The sequence below is a fragment of the Poromitra crassiceps genome, assembly GCF_964638095.1.
Source record: "Poromitra crassiceps genome assembly, chromosome: 17".
Lineage (NCBI taxonomy): Eukaryota > Metazoa > Chordata > Actinopteri > Beryciformes > Melamphaidae > Poromitra > Poromitra crassiceps.
The window spans coordinates 36,659,124-36,679,091 of record NC_139635.1 but is presented as its reverse complement, the minus strand read 5'-3'; the positions used below and the strand labels follow the sequence as shown (position 1 = coordinate 36,679,091).

The 19,968-nt window shown below is 44.0% G+C and overlaps 1 protein-coding gene across 1 annotated transcript in view; it reads left to right on the top strand.

Moving 5' to 3' along the window:
- LOC310792387 (cytosolic phospholipase A2 zeta-like) overlaps positions 1–16,565 on the top strand; it is a gene marked incomplete at both ends in the record, with an annotated part of 42,984 nt that extends 26,419 nt beyond the window's left edge. The window contains 11 exons of the mRNA XM_083654103.1: positions 27–166; positions 2,680–2,818; positions 3,003–3,139; positions 5,568–5,790; positions 7,383–7,506; positions 7,796–7,933; positions 8,071–8,178; positions 9,649–9,828; positions 14,205–14,377; positions 14,673–14,859; positions 16,366–16,565. Coding sequence (XP_083510229.1) covers positions 27–166; positions 2,680–2,818; positions 3,003–3,139; positions 5,568–5,790; positions 7,383–7,506; positions 7,796–7,933; positions 8,071–8,178; positions 9,649–9,828; positions 14,205–14,377; positions 14,673–14,859; positions 16,366–16,565 — 1,749 coding nt within the window. The remainder of the gene's footprint in view (positions 1–26; positions 167–2,679; positions 2,819–3,002; positions 3,140–5,567; positions 5,791–7,382; positions 7,507–7,795; positions 7,934–8,070; positions 8,179–9,648; positions 9,829–14,204; positions 14,378–14,672; positions 14,860–16,365) is intronic.
- Between the last annotated feature and the right edge of the window lie 3,403 nt (positions 16,566–19,968).

Genomic DNA, 19,968 nt, shown 5'->3' with positions numbered 1-19,968 from the left:
AGCTATGCAATTTGTCTCTGTTGTAGTCTTCAGAGAAGGATCCTGTGCTATCTGCCGTCAAACTCCAGCATGTGCCTGCTAAAGAAAAGGTCACAGTGTCTCTGCCTCTTGGTCAGGTAGCCTACAACTCATCCTGTTTGTATGAGGTCGAGTGCATCTTCACACTGTGAGGAACTTGGTTCAGAGGTTCAGAGGCCAGAGGCTCTGCTTGTATTTATGTAGTGGTCTGCACCTACAATTTAATAAGCTATGTCAAATAATGTATTTTTCAACTGCTTTAGTATTGCCTTTCAAAACGGTACATCATTTTAACAACTTAATAACCCTACTTAGACGTCGCAACTTCAATCTCAAAACTAACTTTTTTATCAAAATTCTGACAGTAACTCGGAATTCTGAGTTTAATCTCAGAATTCTGACTTTATTCTCAGAATGCTGATTTAAAGTCAATTTTCATCAAAGAAATGTGTAAGAGTCACTCACAATGTTGATTGAGGCTATGGTCCATTGATGGAAGCCTTTGCAGTATATAGTGACATAATTAATAGCAATATTAATAGGTGGCTGGCAAGTGTTACTTATGTACCATTATTATTATTATTATTATTATTAGTAGTAGTAGTAGTAGTAGTATTGTTGTTGTTAATATTATTATTGTTATTATTGTTATTATTGTTATTAACACATTCACTGCCAACAGTTTTTTTTTACTGTAGGTAGCTTCTGCCAAGTTTTTTTTTTTTAGGATTCTGGCTCATCTTTCAAGAGCCGAGGATTATTTTCTGCTAGGACTTGGTGAACACAAAATATCTCAAAATAACTAATAGAATGTGTGCTTTCTCTGTCTAAAAGAGTTAGTTTGTAGAGTTAGTAGTTATGTAGGCATTAGCAGTTGAATACAGCATGGTTTCAGCGTCTGAAAATTAAAGCGGAGATAAATGCCTTTTTGTGAAATTCGATAGAACAGTCACTTTAACCATTTATTTTTGGCATCAGTAAGACGTCAGACATCTAAACAATAGTTTTGAACAGTAATTTCCTCTATAACAGCAGGAAACCCCCCTCTCCTTCAAACTCCTCCCTCCGTGGCTGTTCTCCTCCTCCCTCCGTGGCTGCAGCGGGTGTGTCACAAGCGAGTGACAGGCAAGCTGCCTGTCTGCTGCTGCTGCTCGTCGGGCCGCGGGCGAGTCTGGATGGGGCTCGCTCGTTTCTTGGGGTTTCGGTTGAGAGCTTTGATGAAGCTTTGTGCGATTCTGGGCTTTATGCTGCGTGTTTCAAAGTGTGTTGTACCCAGTCTATTTTTGGAACCCCCCACCGTTGTGCGCCACCGTTGTGCTCCAGCGCGAAAGCGTTTTCGCCTACAGTATGAGAATGGCTTCCTCACGCTTTTCCCTGCAGTTTTGGCTGGCTTTCAATAGTCTGGAGAGCACTGTCGCCACTTAGTGGGTCGGTGGAATGGGTTGTACACGTTCGGTGGCTCCCATATTTTTATAGGAGATGTAAAAGGGTTAGATCAACGTCCCACCGTCAATTTTTTTTTTTTTAGAGTTAACTCGTCCACGGCAGTCAACCGTTGTTGTTTTTTTGACGAGTTAACTCGTCCACGGCAGTGAACGTGTTAATAATATTATTTTTGGTAAAGGTAATAATAATAATAATAATAATAATAATAATAATAATAATAATAATAATAATAATAATAATAATGATGATAATAAATACATAATAAAATGAATAATAGAATGAAAATTGATTTCCCCCCATTGTTATTTTTTGTTTTTGCTCCTTTATGGTGACTCACGATTCGGTAAGTCACTGGTTGGCTTGGTTCCAGCCTTAAAACTCGTTATGTAAGGATGGGGAACTCTCATCCGGGGCAGGAGACTGTTCAACTCTATTGCTCATTAAATCTAATCACATTGGGAGTAACTAGTTACTAAGTAAAGCATTACTGTATTTCCACAATTTTTTGTACTAATTTTCCATAACTTGCCCAACACATGCAGGCTCTCTGGTGCCCATTAGTGGCACTCAGCAGTCTTCCGCACTAAGACCCGCCCCCAGTGGTGTTTCTGGTGGTGTTTCCGGCTGTCTTTCTGCTTTGTCCCCCATAGAAAGATGGTTTCATACGGCGTTACTTTTATTTTTGTAGCTACAGTAGATAGCTAGATAACGAACATCACAGATCATTTACGTTATGACGCCCTGTTTTCATAGCAGAATAGTTTTTTGGAGCAGAGAAGTACAGACCGTTTCCGCCGTAAGACCGCGGTGTTCCACTTTTGGTCCCAAGGAAAGAAGGATGTGAGGGGAAAAATAAAATTGGCGTTACGTTTCCCTGGTCGCTCACATCAACAGGAAATTAATTAACTAAGGTGACTTGTTGGTCGTGTTGCTCACAGTGTGAAAGCACAGCGGTTGTAATTTGAATCAGACTTGAGGCACGTAAATAATATTTTTTCCATCACAGGACACCGTGGATTTAGACCTGCATGATGATGGGTAAAGTGCTTCCTTCATTCATACAGTATCTAGCCACTCATACTCTCCTAATTTCGAATGTGTAAACGCATGTGTGTGTGTGTGTGTGTGTGTGTGTGTGTGTGTGTGTGTGTGTGTGTGTGTGTGTGCGTGTGCGTGCACTCTCACCTTAATACTCTTGCTATTGCAAATCCATAGCATGGAGGAAGATCTTGCAGTGCGTTTGGATTTTGACATCCCAACCCAAGAGAAAGAATTTCTAGAAAAGAGGAAAGTCGTGGTGAGACAGGCTTTGCAGAAGCTGCTTGGCCTCAGCTCTCCTCCTGAACCCAAAAAAGTAGTGTACAGTACACTTCTTCTTCTCAATCAATCAATCAATCAATCAATCAATCAATCATTCAATCAATCAATCAATCAATCAATCAATCAATAAATGTATATTGGACAATATTTGAAGAGTCTTGCTGCCTGGCCAAACATATGATCATGTCCATTTAAACATATATTTGTCCTCTGCCCAGGTGCCTGTAATAGCTATGGTGGGTTCAGGAGGCGGGACCAGAGCGATGACAGGCCTGTTTGGCAGTCTGAGGGGGCTGCAGCAAATAGGCGTCCTGGACGCAGCCACTTACATCACTGGTGTGTCCGGTTCCACATGGTGAGTTCTGGCTTCACAGTGCTGTGTCACAGTCAGTCTTGCTTAACTCATTGAGTGCCAGCCACTTTTGGAGAACGGACGCTCCCAGTGCCAGAGTTTCAGAGCGTTTTCAGTGATTTCTCGAGGCCCACAGAATATTGTGTGATATTACTATGTAAACACCGAACACGCACAAAGAACGAGGAGACTCTATTGTATCATCAGCAAAAAAAAGTTTATTGATACCATTTTCCGTTCTTTAGTTATGAGCCGGAGAAGATAGGTTGTTTTCAGCAAAAACAGGCGTTTCAAATTAGAAGCTGAGATATTCAGCCTTTTGTGAAATGAAGCATTTCAAGCACATTCACTGACGCTGAAGCTAATATTTTCTGACCTGAAACATCTGAACAGCACCCACACACCCCTCAACTCCAAACTCCTCCTCCGTGGGAGTGTCTCTGGTGGCTCTGCTCGCTCTGCTGGCTGCTGCGTGTGTCAGGTGAGTCTCTGCTGCCTGCTATGGCAGGCTCTGTTGCCTTACGGATCCACGTTCGGATGGCGGCCGCTCGTCGGGGGAGTCTGGATCGGGCTCGCGTTCGTCTGCGTTTCTGGGGTTTCGGTTGTGAGCTGGGATGAAGCTGCGTCCGATTATAGGCTTTCTGCTGCTCGTTTCAAAGTGCGCTGCACCCAGTCTATTTTCGGAGCGCTCAGCCTTGTGCGCTGGCTCCCAGCGCGACACTGAAAAGCCAAACCATTCTCATGAGAATGGTTTGGCTTTGGTTTTATTTTCTGGCGGCTAATCGTGTGGAGAAACTATGCAGCAGAGACAGAGGGGCTCATTTGTGGGAGCGGATTGACTGCTGTTCGCAGCTAACGTTGGCTCCAGGCAGCCAGACCAATCTGTGCCGCTCTGGCTCATGCATCGGTTTCTCTTTCATCACAGAGCTTTTTCTGCTTTTTTTCCTCAACTTTCTCTAATCTGGAGAGCACTGTCGCCACCTAATGGGTCCATAAAATAGGTTATACACCTTCAATAGCTACAATATTTTTACAGGAGATGCACGAGGCTTTGATCCACGTCCCACCGTCAAAAAACGCAATTGACGACTTTAGTCGTCTTTGGCACTCTACGTTACTATTCGAATTGAAGACTATACTCGTCCTTGGCACTCAATGAGTTAATTGGTAAGCTCATAAAGAACTTGATATGGACGCTATCTTCGTGTGTTTGTAGGGTATGCAAACTGTGAATGCAAAAGAAATGGCTGAGGGGCTTTATATGTATGTACTTTATATGTACATTATGACGTTGGTCTCTTGCTCCAGAAAATACATGTCACATTTGCTGACTTTGCACTGTTTTGCAGGGTTGCAGGGCAATGAAGACTTTCAGACACATCTTCCATAGAGACACTGCGTAACGCGTCATCATTCAGAAGCCACGCCCAAGACGGGGGAAAACACATACTCCCGTCCAATCCTGGCGTTCTCCTATGTTGCGTGCATGGTCGGGTGTTGATCAAAAAGATCGTATATACGGAAGATGAACACTCCAACTTACTTCATTGACAGCAACATCCACATTTTTCTTCTCGCCAATTCTCAATGGCTTCCTTGTTTTCCTCGGGAGTACAAAAAAACTTTAACTGGCGATTTTTTTACATTGTTGTCTATGCAGCCCACGACACAACAGCTTTTCGCTATGTTTAATTCAAGGAAAATGACGCTGGTGTGTGGAAATGAACGGAGCTTTTCCCCCGTGATGGGCGTGGCCTATTTCATGCAGTGTCTCTATATCTGCACTAGACCTGTTTGTGCATTTGATCTGTTCTGATCAGAGTGCCGTTCGTTTGTTTTTTGCACGAAATTCATGTATTTGGGTCCCCAGCTATTTTTATGCCTCCTCCGACGATAGCCAGGCCGGAGGGATTATGGATTCGGGTTGTCCGTCCGTCCGTCCGTCCGTCCGTCCGTCCGTCCGTCCGATGTTCATTAACGCGATATCTGAGGAACACCTTGATGGAATTTCATCAAATTTGCCTCAAAGGTCGACTTGGACTCAAAGCATGAACTGATTAGATTTTGGTGGTCAAAGGTCAAAGTTCAAGGTCACTGTGACCTCACGAACGCCATTCCCGAGTTTGTTAACGCGATATCCCAGGAATGCCTTGATGGAATTTCGTCGAATTTGCCTCAAACGTCCACTTGGATTCAAGGATGAACTGATTGATGTTGGTGGTCAAAGGTCAAAGTTTGTATTTTAGTGTGTTTTATTGTAATGGTGTCTTGTGAATTCATATATGATGTCTTGTTTCTAACTTCTGGACTGCATAACTATTTTACCTTCGGGTACCAATAAAGAAACCTTGAACCTTGAACCATTATGTCCAAATGTTTTTAAATCATTCTAACTCTCATGGCTCTCTGTAATTCATCCCCATATGAACAGGTGTATGAGTAGCCTGTATCAGCAAGCCGATTGGTCACAGCAGGACTTAAACAGTGCCATCACAGCAATGGAGGGGAAGATAAGCAAGAGCTTCTTGAGTTCCTTTTCCCGTGAAAAACTGCACTACTACCATGAGGAAATGGACAAGAAAGAGACAGAGGGTCACATTGTGTCACTCGTTGATATGTGGGGCCTGATCATTGAACATCTGATCTTTGAGGAGGTAAGGAGTGCTACACTTTCTCTGATCATCATGTTACTTTTAGATAGATCTCCACAAGTTTGGGCATCCGGGTAGTGAAGCAGTAGATTACCAGACTATATAGTAACACAAGGGTTGCAGATTCCAGCCCACGTGTTATGTCTGGCTTGATCGGGCATCCATACAGGCACAATCGGCCGTGTCTCCGGGTGGGAAGCCGGATTAAGGGTATGTGTGCTGGTCGCTTCACTAGTCCCTCCTCTGGTCGGTCGGGGTGCCTGTTCACGGTGGAGGGGAAATGGGAGGAATAGCGGGATCCTCCCATACGTCCTGCCGTCCTCGCTGTCATGTGAAAAGAAGTGGCTGGCGACTGCACATGTATCGGAGGAAGCATGTGCTGGACTACGGCTAACGTCGCGTCACCAGGCTCTTCTCGCCGAGAAAGAGCCTGGCCTCCGTTTACAAGGGATTTTGTCACTCGGCCTGTTTCCGGCCTAGAACCCGCCCTAACAGGAAACAAGGAGCGGAAACAGCTCGTTCACTTGAGAATCAGACACAACGAATAAGAAAATAAAACGGCAAACAACAAAACAAAAGATGGACGTACCGAACAAAGTTTTTTAAGAAGTTCTTGTGGATTCACAATATCACATATTTTAAGCCAATACAGAAGCTTTACTTTTCAAACAAATGGCCAGTTGATGGAATAGTTATAGTAGCTGTTATCGAAAATGGAGGATCAAGTGTAACCGAGGTGAATCAGTGCGCGGATTCCTCGTGAGTCCCGAGTGGTAGCGAGTGGATTGGTTAAACTCACTCCCCCAGTATAACGCCATGTTAATCAGCTCCGCCAAGGGAGCTAGCGCTCTTGGTGTTGCGTTTAACATGTCGGACTCTCAAGCCGAAGGTCAGCGGTTCGTATCCCACCCCTGGATAAGCCCTTAACATGGGTTGCTGCAAGTACCACCAACACAACGCCGTTACACAAGTACAACAGTTGAAGCATCTCTGCTGCCTGTGCTGGGAAAGACATGGACATTGATCATAAGATTTCACATGGCGAGTACTCCATTGTCTTTGGCTCTCCAGAAACCTTCCTCGGCAGTGACTACTAGAGAAATGTGCTAACGCTACTATACAACTTGTGTTGTTGTTCTTTTTATCAGGCTCTAGCTAACGTAACCTCGCCACGTCAAGCTAACGGCAACAAAGACGTTTTTTGACACACTTGTTTCCGGTATTGCTTCCTGTTTCGTTGGTTTACGCCCCCATGGCCAAAAGCGTGCCCAGACTAGACTACGGCTGGGGTGGGGCAATGACTGGGACAGCAGGGGGAATTGGCCAAGTACAATTGGGAAGAAAATGGGCATGGAAATCCGGGAAAAAAAAAGTTGATTAAAAAGGTCTCCAAGCTTAAGTGCACAAATAATTTGAAGCTGAAATGTTGTGCATCTCGGTTGCAGTTGATCTGGTTTATTATTCATTGTGGTTTTTGTTTTGATCTTTAATCACCCAAAACTGGATAACTATGATTTTTGTTGTTGATGATTTTGTAGAATATTTTTTTTCTTTTCTTTTTTCATCACGGTTATAACATGTTGTTGTCTTCATAGAAAACCACCAGTACCCTGTCTGAGCAGCAGAGGGCAGTGGTTGATGGCCAAAACCCGCTCCCCATATACACAGCTGTCAATATGAAGGATGAGTTGAAGTTGGAGCACTGTGAAATTGAAGCTGGTAAAGATCCATAGGCATTCATTTTCACCTGAAATGAACTCTTAGTGAAAATGATAACTGTAGACTTGTCAGGATATACAGCTGGTCTTTGTGACCGAGCTGAATGTTCAGTGCACCAAGAAACACTTTCAGAGGGCAAATCAACACTAAGGATTTTGGATAATGATTTAAATTTTAATTAATTCAATTCTATAACTTTCCTAGGGGCAGACCCCCCCCCTCCCCCCCGTTCATAAACCATAACTAAAAATGCATATTGTGGAGGATTAAAGGATTCATTTTGTTTCAGAGTGGTGTGAGTTTACCCCCTATGAGGTCGGCATATCAAAGTATGGGGCATTTGTCCCTGCCGAGCACATTGGGAGTCAATTCTTCGTTGGTCGTATGATCAAAAGACTAATTGAACCCCGCCTCCCTTTTCTGATGGGTGAGAACATGACAGCTAATTCATACATACACTTCCTGTTTATGTCAATAACTATGTGTGGTTTTGCACAGTACTATAATATTATTCCATGTTAATTATATCATCTTGTACATTCTGTTTCATTTCAACATTATCAGGGATATGGAGCAGTGCCTTCTCTGTCAGCATGACCCAAATATGGCAGATGGCTACAGGTAGCAAGCCCTCCTGGACTCCTTTCACAGGAGCTGATATCAACGACATAGGTACAGCACATTCACCCTATAATGCACCGAGACATACAATTACACTAAAAAGATTTGAAAATGACTACTACAACAATCTCAAGACTATTTCAATCAGAAGAGACACATTTCTAGATTAACAATGATTTATTAACAAAGATTAAGTTACATGAGCCTTTAGGCAACAGAATATCTTTGGCGATTAGACTCCATCATAACATCAGCATGATAATGACGTCATGATCAGCAGGGGGAGTGCAGCCAGGAGTAGGAAGGAATACCCCACCCCCACCACCACCACCCGCAGAGTCTAGACCTGGTGGTGGTGGAGGTGAGGTCTAGGTCTTGATGGAGAAGGCTTCTGAAGACCTCAGAGAGGACTGGAGGTGAATGGGGTGGAGGAGGGTCGCAGAGAATGCACTGAAAGACAGCAGCAGACAACACAAGAGGAGAGGTCGGCTTTTAACTTTGACAGCTACAGTAGGTGATGATAGGCCACACATGGGCAAAATACGGCCCGTGGCCCACGATGGAATTGCAGATTTATATATATATATATATATATATATATATATATATATATATATATATATTTTTTTTTTACAGTGCACCTGAATGCAAAATGCAAGATACCCGCTGAATAACTGTCCAAATGTTCATATCATTCTGGCCAATACTCCACTTCTGTTATAACATTTCAGTCTGGAATACGGAATAGGCTATCTTTCAATCATCTTTATGACGAAAAGGCTAAAAGTAATCTCATGTGTAAGAAATGACTGAACAGTCATTTATTGCGGCCCCAGGGCCGGACTCAAAGAAAAACGAAACAACCCCCAAAAACTCAATAAAAGGCAGAATTATGTTAATAAATCTCATCTGCTACAGCCATTGGATTTGTATCACTATTATATCAGGAGATTAAGAAGAAATTACCAATCACAACAGGAGAGACTGTTAAAAATAGGGAGACTCCCGCGAAAATCAGGAGTGTTGGCAGGTATAATCTCCAATGTGTGGCCCTTCGCTTACTTGTTGTAAGTCAGTATGGCCCTCAGGAAAAACAAATTGACCACCCCTGTGATAGGCTGAATAGGACGATGTGTCTTACTGTGATTGGTTTAATCAAAATGTTACTGCCCTTGAACAGCTGACACCAGTTGGAGTGGGAAAAAGGGGGAGATTGAATTATTGAGGGGAGTGAATGAATGAGTGGGCGTGACAACTAAACGGTCTCTCTTCCTGAATTTCCGGCTAAGCTCCGTTAGTCGTAAGTAATGAGGCCACAACACTGTTTTGAAAGTGTTCTTACTCAATTATAACTATTAAACAAATGGTTTAAGAGGTGTCTAGAATGCCACTCTAGGATTCCCAGACTTGGGAAAACAATAATATCCGAGCAGAGTTGATATTTCCAATTAGCAGCACTGACTGACTGTTTGCTGAAGGACCTGCTGACTTATGTATGTTGTTTTTGTGTTTCTTTGACAGAGCTTGATGATGAACCATCAGCCATGGAGACAAGTGTTGTAAACCCAGACGCAGATGTGTCCAACAGGGTGACTAATTTCATGAACAATCGTCCAGTCGTTGCCGAGGTGTACAACTTCATGCGTGGGCTCTTCCTGCACTCCGACTACAATAAAAACAGCAACTTCCAGGCCTGGAAAGGTGGGCCCCTCTTCCTGTTAGTGATGTGTTAGAGCTCACAGAGTCAGTCCGTAACGTCATCAAGCTTCCAGCGACGGAGGGTCTGAATCGAATGTCCCAGGCGGAACGCGGCGCCCAGGCAGATTAGCCTGGTAGCCCTGACGGAAGTACAGAGCGTCATACAGCGTGTCTCCCATATTACAGTCCGACAAGGAAACACGTTCAGAGTGGAACACCGTGAAGAGAGAAGCAATAAAGGGAGCGACCAAAAAGTAGTGATAGGCTATCTTGCATGAAGAATGAGTGGGCAAGATAATTGACCGGCTGCGTTACAGAAAGTGTGCCAGGTCCACGGCGTTGATGCTCTGAAGGACGTGCAACAACTGTGTTTGTTGCAGTTGGTTATGGAGAAGAGACATCCTAGCTTGCCTATACCAACTGGCTATGTCAAAAGCCTTGTCTTTCAGGCTTGGCCAACCCTTTGCGTCCCGATCATGTAGGGCTTTCCCACTTCACTATATCACATTGTGTTTGCAAGGGGTATATATACACCCCATCGCTGTACGTGTGTTTCTCTTAGGGTTTTAATTTAATTTAATTTAATTTTGTCCAATAGCCTATTCAAATATTCCAGAATTGCATGTTGTGTTAAAAACGAACTAATCTAACTTTTTAGCCTGATTTGTTGGTGTAAAAAGCTTTCTGGAAATAACCAACCAATGCTGGTGTTTGGACAGGAGAAGGGAGGGGGTGGTTGATGTTGATGTTGATGAAGTTGATGTTTTCACCCGGGGTCTATTTAGCTGTGGCACACATTCTGAATGCACCGCCCACGAGGTCCGTGGTTGGTCAATTCATATGTCTGTCACGTATGCTTCTTTTTTTTCTTGGGGGGTGGGCGTTAACCACTTTTGAGAGTTGTGCTCCAGACGTAGATTCTCAGAATCTACGGCTGGCACTGCGAGACTAGTGATGTGTAGGCTATTGTGCAAGTCTGATCACAGGACACTTGTTTCTCCTGCTCAAACACAAAGCACTGCTGTGAGCATCACCAGTGACACAGAGAGCATAAGCTCAATCGGCAGAAGGGATAATATTCTTGTTGCTATGCAACACAAAATTTTACAACAACTTGCAAATATTATCTAGTTAACCTCCTGGGCCCCAGACTCATGTCCACTGTAGTGGACGAGTCTATGGTCTTAATTTCAAGAAGCATAATGCCAACATGCTGAAACCTGTTGCAGTGTGTAGAGGACATCAAGGGTTTTTCATTTATTGGGTTGTGCATGATGATATGACACCCTGTCTCTTCTAAACTACATGAGTTTATGGATGCCACTAGGGGTGGGAATCACCAGATGCCCACGATACGATACTAAAACGATACTTGAGTCACGATACGATAGTATTGCAATATCGCCGATATTGCGATATATTGAATATTGCGATATTTCGATATATTGTCTAACTCTTTTTCCTACCTTTTCCTTGACCTCACCGGAACTTTGTTTTTGCCCAAAATGCAGGCTATATTATTAAGCTTCTCTGGACTCAATACGCCACTGCAGGCGCGGACTGCAACATCGGGTGCTTCGGGCAGATGCCCGAAGCACCCGTGGCCTGGCATGGCATGGCCTGCAAAAAAAAAATATATATATATATATATATCGATACTTGGCGTCCAAATATCGATACAATATCGTGAGGCAAAATATCGGGATACTATGGTGTATCGACTTTTCCCCCCACCCCTAGATGCCACAAAGATAAGTGTTTAAAATGATGCAGATGTTTCTGCAGCAAAGATTTTAGAAAAGAGGTGTATAGGTGAGTAAGTTTTCAGTTGTATACAGTACATTCACTATCAAGGACCATGCCACAACATCGTTTAAATGTTTAATGAAAGTTCAGATGTGTGTATGCTGAGGTGAATATTGAGGAAGATGTCATCTGTTAGGCTGGTCTGGGAGGACATGCTGAAGACCGGGCGGAGGGAGACTGAGTGTGGGTTCTGTCTCAGGCGTGTTCCTGCCCAAGCTGATTCTGTCTCAGGTGTATGTCTGCCCATGCTGATTAGAGACTCCCAACAGAGTCAGATTAGATTGAGCTCAGTTGAGTGTGAGCTTGACAGAGATCGTTAAGATTGGTGCGGATACAGGAGCGATATGCCAGAGAGATGACCAGGGGCCGAGGACCTGGATGGTTTGGTCACAGATGCTCAGTCTGGCCACTGTGAAAGGAATGGCTCCAAAGAGTCCAATCGTGTTCTGAAGATGCCTGAAAGGCGGAGGCTCAGTGCTGATGCTTCTGGAACCAGAATCGAGTGGCCATTCTTCCTGTTTCAGTGAAAAGAGTGGATGTTGAGGTGATGCCTGCTGCATACCTGGAGCTGATGTATTTGGTCAGTGGCTCATATGGGCTATGATAGTACCTTTATTTTTATTTTTTTTATACAGGGAGGGCTCTTGAGAGCGGGCTCTCATTTACAAGGGCGCCCTGGTACAACAATACACATACAGGAAAACAAAATTGCAGACAGACAAGACAAGATTAAATACTGTACTGTACTTAAGTACATTAAATAAAACATGCGCACTCCTCGCGCTTGGTACTCTCGAAGGACTCTAGGGGGATGAAGAGTTCCAGTTTCAAAATATCCTGGAGACTGTTCCATTTGTTAGGGGCAAAGAAAGAAAAAGCCGTCTTTCCGAGTTCAGTCCTCGCACGTGGAATGAGCAGTCTGATATGAGACTGTGAGCGGGTATGATGACTTGTGTTGTTCTGAGTAAGGAGTGAAGACAGATAAAGGGGAAGCTTTCCAATTAGTGCTTTGTAAATAAATAAAAGGCAATGTTGCTCTCTTCGAGCCGACAGGGAGGGCCAGCCCACTTTTTCATACAGTATACAGTGGTGTGTACAGAAGCCATCACCTGTTATAAAGCGCAGGGCGCTGTGATACACTGCATCCAACGGCTTCAAGGTGGTGGATGAGGCATGCATGTACAGTACATCTCCATAATCAAAAACAGACATTATTAATGAGTGAACAAGTGATTTTCTCGTATGACACGAAAAACAGGACTTATTCCTATACAGAAAACCAATTTTTCTCCGTAGCTTTTTTGTCAGATTATCAATATGTACATGGAAAGAGAGTTTAGTGTCCAGCCAAATGCCCAAGTATTTATAGGAATCAACATACTGTATTTGTTCACCCTGAAGCGAGTGAATGCCAAAACTGTCTTCGACGACAGTTTTAGTAGAGGCGGAAAGTAGATAGTGAAATAAATTCCCAGCTGATCTGTTTGCTCCTTTGGAGCGTGAATATGAAAGAGTCTGAAGTGCTGATTGTTATGACAGATTAACTGGGATGACGTGAAACATCATAGGCAGAGGAAGTCAGAGTAATTCGGAGTGGAGCACCTCGGCAGCCGAAAAAGCCAGCAGAAACATGGATTTATAGGGGGTATGTTGCCTGAATTAGAGATCTCAACGGGCCTGAAAATTTACCTTAGTAAGTCGAAGCCCAACCCGACCTGACCAATTAGCATAAATTGTCAGCCCGAACCCGGTCCGAGCCCACCGGGCTGGGTCGGGCTCCACCAGCTCAGGATGAAACTGAGAACTCTAGCCTGAATGTATGAACTGATGTAGGCATGGAGGAGGCAGAGAGCATCATTTGTGATCGTTTCCCCCCTTGCTCATCCTCAGCTGATGCTGCCTCTTCCTCTGAAATCTCAGCAGCGCCCTCTACTGTAACCTGTCCCATTTCATCCTCATCAGCTGAAAACTCTCTGGGCCCTATCTTGGTATAGGCGCTATCCGCTTTTTGCGCTTGGCACCTGTTCGTGTGCCTTAATGCCTGCCTTATGCCATCGTCCCTGCAGGGACGATAGCGGTCCTCCTCGCGCAAGTGTCCATGTGTTATGCCGAGTTTTGCATCCCCGCCGCCAAATGCATCCCCACCTCATATTGTAATGATTTATACAGATGTGGATAATTCGCCCCGCACCTGTGTGTATAGGTTTCAATGTGGAAAATCCGGATACAATTTCGCACCGCAATTCAGAGCTCATTCTGCACCTTTTCTGTGTGAAATGGCCTTATGGGGGAGAAAATTTTGACAATCTGGCTCTTGGTTATTTTGCCTACATTTTTTGTATGTGGATGGATTATTAATTTGCCATATGCCCAAATCCACATGCTCTGATAATGAAATAATAAAACATGGAAATCTTAGTCGTGTGTGTTGATCAGAGTTTTGATTAAAGAGTTGGGTGGGCCCGGAAGATTTTCAGACTTCAAAGTGAACCCCGGCATTCTTAAGTTTGGGAACCCCTAGTCTAGCTAGCACAATATAATGTCTGTATTAACATTCTTCATCTGCTGACCAGACACACATCCAGATCACTTCCCAAACAAGCTGACACCAGCTGACGTCAGACTTCGACTCGTGGATGCCGGTCATGCCATCAACATCGGCTGTGCTCCTGTCTTGCGGCCAGAAAGAGAAGTGGATCTCATCATATCCCTCAGTTATTCATGGGACCCAGGCCATCACTTGAGGGTAAATAGAATGATATAGTAGAATAGATGCTCATTTGATTAGAGCACAAACAGAATATATGTTTGCAGTTTTTCTTTATTTTTTTCTATTAGAAAGGTTTATTTTCTATTTTTAGGCCACTATTTACTAGTTTAGTTTGAACACTATCAGGAAAAGATAATTCTTCATTCAGTGAATGTTTGACCAAATTTGCTATTTTATTGTTCAATCTTAGCAATTAGCGTTATATAACTCTCAAAATGTACTGTACATGTACTGTATATATGTATTAATGTGACCACGTGCAATTTTGCAGGTCATATCGAAGACAGCTAAGTACTGTAACGATCACCAGATCCCCTTCCCGGACGCTGACTTTGCCAGTCTGGAGAAAGAACCTGCTAAAGAGTTCTACATCTTTGAGGATAAGGAGAATCCCAAGGCCCCGATAGTGCTTCATTTTCCACTCGTCAATGACACTTACAAAAAGTTCAAGGCCCCTGGTAAGCTGCTGGTTGGTTATGCTGCAATTGCAGCAGTGCTGTTTCCTTTTACGATACTTTTATTTTGCTCTTTTACTTCTTAAAAGGAAGAATGCAGGGAAAAGCTACTATTTTTATTGCTTACATTCATCCAGTCATTTTACAAAAGATTTGAAGTTAAGAGGAACTTATCTGGGAACCTGACGAATCTGCCAGCTCGTTTTATTTGATCTGGCAGATACGTCTGGCCTCATTCAGATAGATTTCCTCCTTCCAGAAAACAGGCCAATCACATCTCAGTCTCTCTCCCCCTCTCTCTCTCTCTCCCTCAGTCTCTCCCCCTCCTCTCACTCCCTCCCTCCACCCCTCTCCCTCAGTCTCTCTCATGACTTTGTGTGTGTGAGTGAATTTATGACATCAGTGATGATGTCATCAGTGGGATTTATGACATCACTGATGATGTCATCGGTGGGACAGACAGACAGACAGACAGACAGACAGACAGACAAACAAACAGACAGAGGCCCAGCTTCCATTTATATACTGATGATTATATTCGGAGATGAACAAGAAATAACCAATCACAATGGGAGAGAGGGTTAAAAATAGTGAGTGTTGCCTTATGATCTCCAATGTGTGGCCCTTCGCTTACTTGATGTAAGTCAGTATGGCCCTCTGGAAAAAAAATGTGCCCACCCCTGGTCTATACAATCGCATCCAGAGGCAATCTGGTCTGTGTCCGTGGACTTCCGGGTCCTGATCAATACACCCACCAAGTGTGAAGTAGATCGGATAACGGTTCTCAAGATATGCAGACAGACAGACAGACAGACAGACAGACAGACAGACAGACAGGAAGAAAGGCAGACAGTTGGTGCAGCACTGTTCACTTGTTATGCCTCCGCCGGCGATAGCCAGGCCGGAGGCAGTCCGTCCGTCCGTCTGTCCGCACGTCCGTCCGATGTTCGTTAACACGATATCTGAGGAACGCATTGATGGAATTTCTTCCAATTTGCCTCAAACGTCCACTTGGACTCAAGGATGAACTGATTAGATTTTGGTGGTCAAAGTTCAAGGTTACTGTGACATCACGACCGCTCGTTTCATGCTCGTAAACATGATATCCCAGGAACACCATGACAGAATTTAATCTAATTTGCCTCAAACGTCCACTTGAACTCAAGGATGAACTGATTACATTTTGGTGGTCAAAGGTCAAGTTCACTGTGACCTCACGAACGCCATTTTCAAGCTCGGTATCGCCATATCTCAGTACCTTGACAAAGTTTCTCCTTATTTGGCTCAAACATCAAAGTCTGGACAGACATGCATGTCGACTGCTCACTTGTTGGCAGAGGCATATATCCGCTATGCAGTCATTCTAGTTTATTCATAGTTAATAAAACTAAAACGTGATGGGTGTCTAAATTGCACCAAATCCGATTGTAAATGTAACAGCTTGCTTATGGAGATATACAGTACAGCGCAGTGTTAATTTAACACATTTCTTTTCATATGACTATACAGGCGTGCCTCGGGTGGGTGAGGCAGAGATAAAAGCCGGGGAGATCGATGTGAGCAGCAGCAGCTCTCCATACCTGACCAAACACCTGACCCTCTCCAAAGAGGATTTCCGGGCCCTGGTGGACCTAATGACGTATAACGTCCTTAACAACAAGGACAACATCCTGGCGGCTGTCCGCAAGGCCCTGGAGAGGAAGGCATAAAGGATTGTGCCGTGGGGGAAACATTACGAATTACGCCATTAAAGCCAAGCATTTAGTGGGTTAGGGTTAGGGTTAGGGAAGTCAATTATGATATGTAATAATACATTAGTGTTAGAGTCATACTGTTAGCATAGAATACTCATGACTGTGTAAAACGTATAATTTGCTTTGACAGATGTCACTGGTCTTGATTTTTTCCAATCAACACCCTTTTTGTTTAGGCCATGATGACTTTTTATTTTTTGAGCCAGGGCAACGGTGGAATTCGGGTTGTCTGCAGAGTTGCAGCGTTGCCTAATTGGCCAATAATGGGTGACCTGTCAATCACTGGACAGGCAACCTGTCAATCACAGGACAGGCAACCTGTCAATCACTAGGAAATCAACCCTGTTTGATATCCAAATCACCATATCAACACACATTAGAAGAAGTGAAATTAGGTGCTAGGAATCCATCTTGCCAGGCTTCAGGTTATGCGTTTGTGGCCAAACCACAGTGTTTCAGAACAATTAGTGTCCTATGAGGAACTATGGCAGCTTGCTTGCTTCCTGGTTGTCCATCGTATCTGATGATGACCATCTTTTCCTATTTGTGAGTCCTTTGGTGACTAAGGGTGCTTTCTCACTCGGAACGATTGCTTTCATTCCATGCCCGAGTACGATTGCCCCCCCTCCCCTCTTGCCCGCTGGTCAGCTTTCACGTAACAACATTTCTTCCGCACTCGGGAACAGAATGGAACACTTGCAGTACACTTCAAGACCAGTGAGCACTCGGTAACTGTCTTTTGTTTGTAAACTTGCAGAGTACACTTGCCTCAGGCAATTGTGACTGGAGTGTATCCTCGCCTGTGTGTTGGCTACGTGGTTCAGTATGGTTGGCGTTCGCATTCGTAAGTGTTCTGTCCCTGGGCACGCCAAAGCGTTCCCCAGACCACCTTTTCTAGTGGACCCTGTCACTGTTCGCTGTTCTGCGTCCAGGCACGGAATGCAAGGTTCACAGTCATGAAACGAACCGCACCTGGGGTCCCCAGTAAGAAACCACCCTAGAGAGGTCGGGGACTAGAGAGACTAGAGAGGTAGAGAAGATACCTGTGCAGAGATGGTTTTTAAAGTGGCATATGGGGGCGCGTGTTACCCAACGCCACGCCACTGACTTGGTTGAAGAAGAGATGATAGCCAGATAGTTCTAATCAAGGTTCAGATGGGGGAAGTGGGGGTTGATAAGTTTGAGATGATCTGAAGATTTTGACAAATCGTACTGGGACTTGACTTCAAACTTGAGAAGTGAGACTTGAGATGAGTTTCTGAAGACAGTTCATTATTACTGTACACTTGGTGGATTCTATCTGTGCTTCGGGTTATGCCTTTTGAATGTTTTATTTTCAAATGTGTGTATGTGTTTTGTTTTTTGTTTTGTTTTTACAAAAAGGTTAGTAGGTTTTTGATATGAAAATGTCATATTGTGTAAATTATGAGCTGAATTGTACCATATTATGATTATGCAAATTATGAACACAATTGTAACATGATCTTATTTGTAACCAGTGTCACCTGGCTGACTAGTTAAGATGAAATAAGGTTATTGGTTGAGTCAATAAAAGTATATCATAAATATACGGAATTGATTAGAATGATTCAACAGGTGGGAGTAGAAATCAATACTCAATACTTAAACGCGGTAAAGCCAGCCTCCACATGACCTCCATGTACTAAGGTTGGGTTCACCCAGGCTACTCAATACTTACTTTTAATCTTTACTCTGAACTGTTTTTACTGATTTCTGTCAGATTTTTACATTTAACTGTTTTTATCGATTTATGTATTTTTACAACTCGCTGTATTGATTTGTTGCATCTGAGTTTTTGCATCTGCTGAGGCTACCACCTTAAGAATACAATAAAGCAAACAATCAAAAGAAGTACCAAACTCTTTTTGTTCTATTCTCTGTGACGGCTGTCAGACGGGAAGCATATGCCTCTTTGTGTGGACATAAATGACTCCAGATAGGGTGTCACTTAACCAGGTCCACCAGATGAAGGTTCTTACAGGTTAATCTAGATTTGTAAAATGACATGCCCTTCGCATTAAAGAAGCCTATACTATTGCTGAAGCCATTTTTCCAGCAACTGCTGCATTACAGAGTAGGCCTACATGTAGCTGTTGTTAACCATGGCTCCTCATAGATATTGTTGTTTAGGCCAGTACAGCGGTGTTTCTGGAGTGGAAGTAGTGTTGGACCTTCCGATCACAAGCTCGCTTCTCTGCCTTTCAGGCCACCACTGCCTCTGGACAGAGCACTGCTGTGTGAGTTTCACGTCAATTTCAATTTGTCATTTCATGTGGGTGGAGAAGGGTCCAGGCGAAATGGTGAAAAAGATTAGTTTTGGTATAGACAAGTGCCTACTTTTTCAGTGGTCGGCACTTTTTTCTGTTTGTTTGTTTGTTTGTTTGTTTGTTTGTTTGTTGTTGTGTGTTTTTTTAACAGAAGTAACCATACCAACCTCAGAGTTTTATTTGGGCAAATATGGCGATGAGTGGTATATATATTGTGGTATTTATATTGTCTCAAGGGTCTTTTCTCTGTTGCTGCCCCACTTTGTGATTTAGCCTTCGTTCACACAGGACGCCTAACGTAAGCAGAACTGAAGCTTGAGGCAGGCTCACGCTGAGCCGTTCACACAAGAAACCTCTTTTCCTCTCGGCGCCTTGAACCCGCCCACAACTCCCATTGACTTCATGCCTGGCTTGACAGATCAATGCTCGGCTTCAGCACGTGTCACACGTGGAATAGGCGTGAATCCTGAACGATCGCTTGAGCAAGGCATGACGGTTCCTACACACCACCGACGAGTCTAAGTGAGAAACTCGCAGGCACTCGCACTCGCCCTGCAGCGTGGTTGGCTGCCTTGCTGTATTTCCGTCTTCAATTAGTCAATTTCGAAATGCCCCTCCTTCCCCCGCGCCATCTTGTCGCTCACCAGCTTGCAAAGCATGCTGGGATACCTGGCGAGTGGACATCGCAGGCGACAAGACGAGAGGAGGGGCCAAAACCGAAATAGACCAATTGAAGACGGGAATACAGCAAGGCAGCCAACCAAGCTGCAGGGCGAGTTGCGAGTACATGCGAGTGCCTGCGAGTTTATCGCTTAGACTCGTCGGCGGTGTGTAGGAACCTTGAGCGTGGCTTCGGCGAGGCTTCAGCGTGACACGCGCGGCGGGTGGTGTGAACGGCTTTTTCGCCTGTTAACAAGGACGCCTAAATGAAACTTGTGGGTTCAGCGTAGTTAGAGCTTAGGTTGAGCGTTACTTCGGCATCCTGTGTGTAAGGGTGATAAGATACATTCCATCTTGCTTGATGAGTTCTTGCGTATTTCTATTCCAGTTGTAATAAAACAACAGGTGCA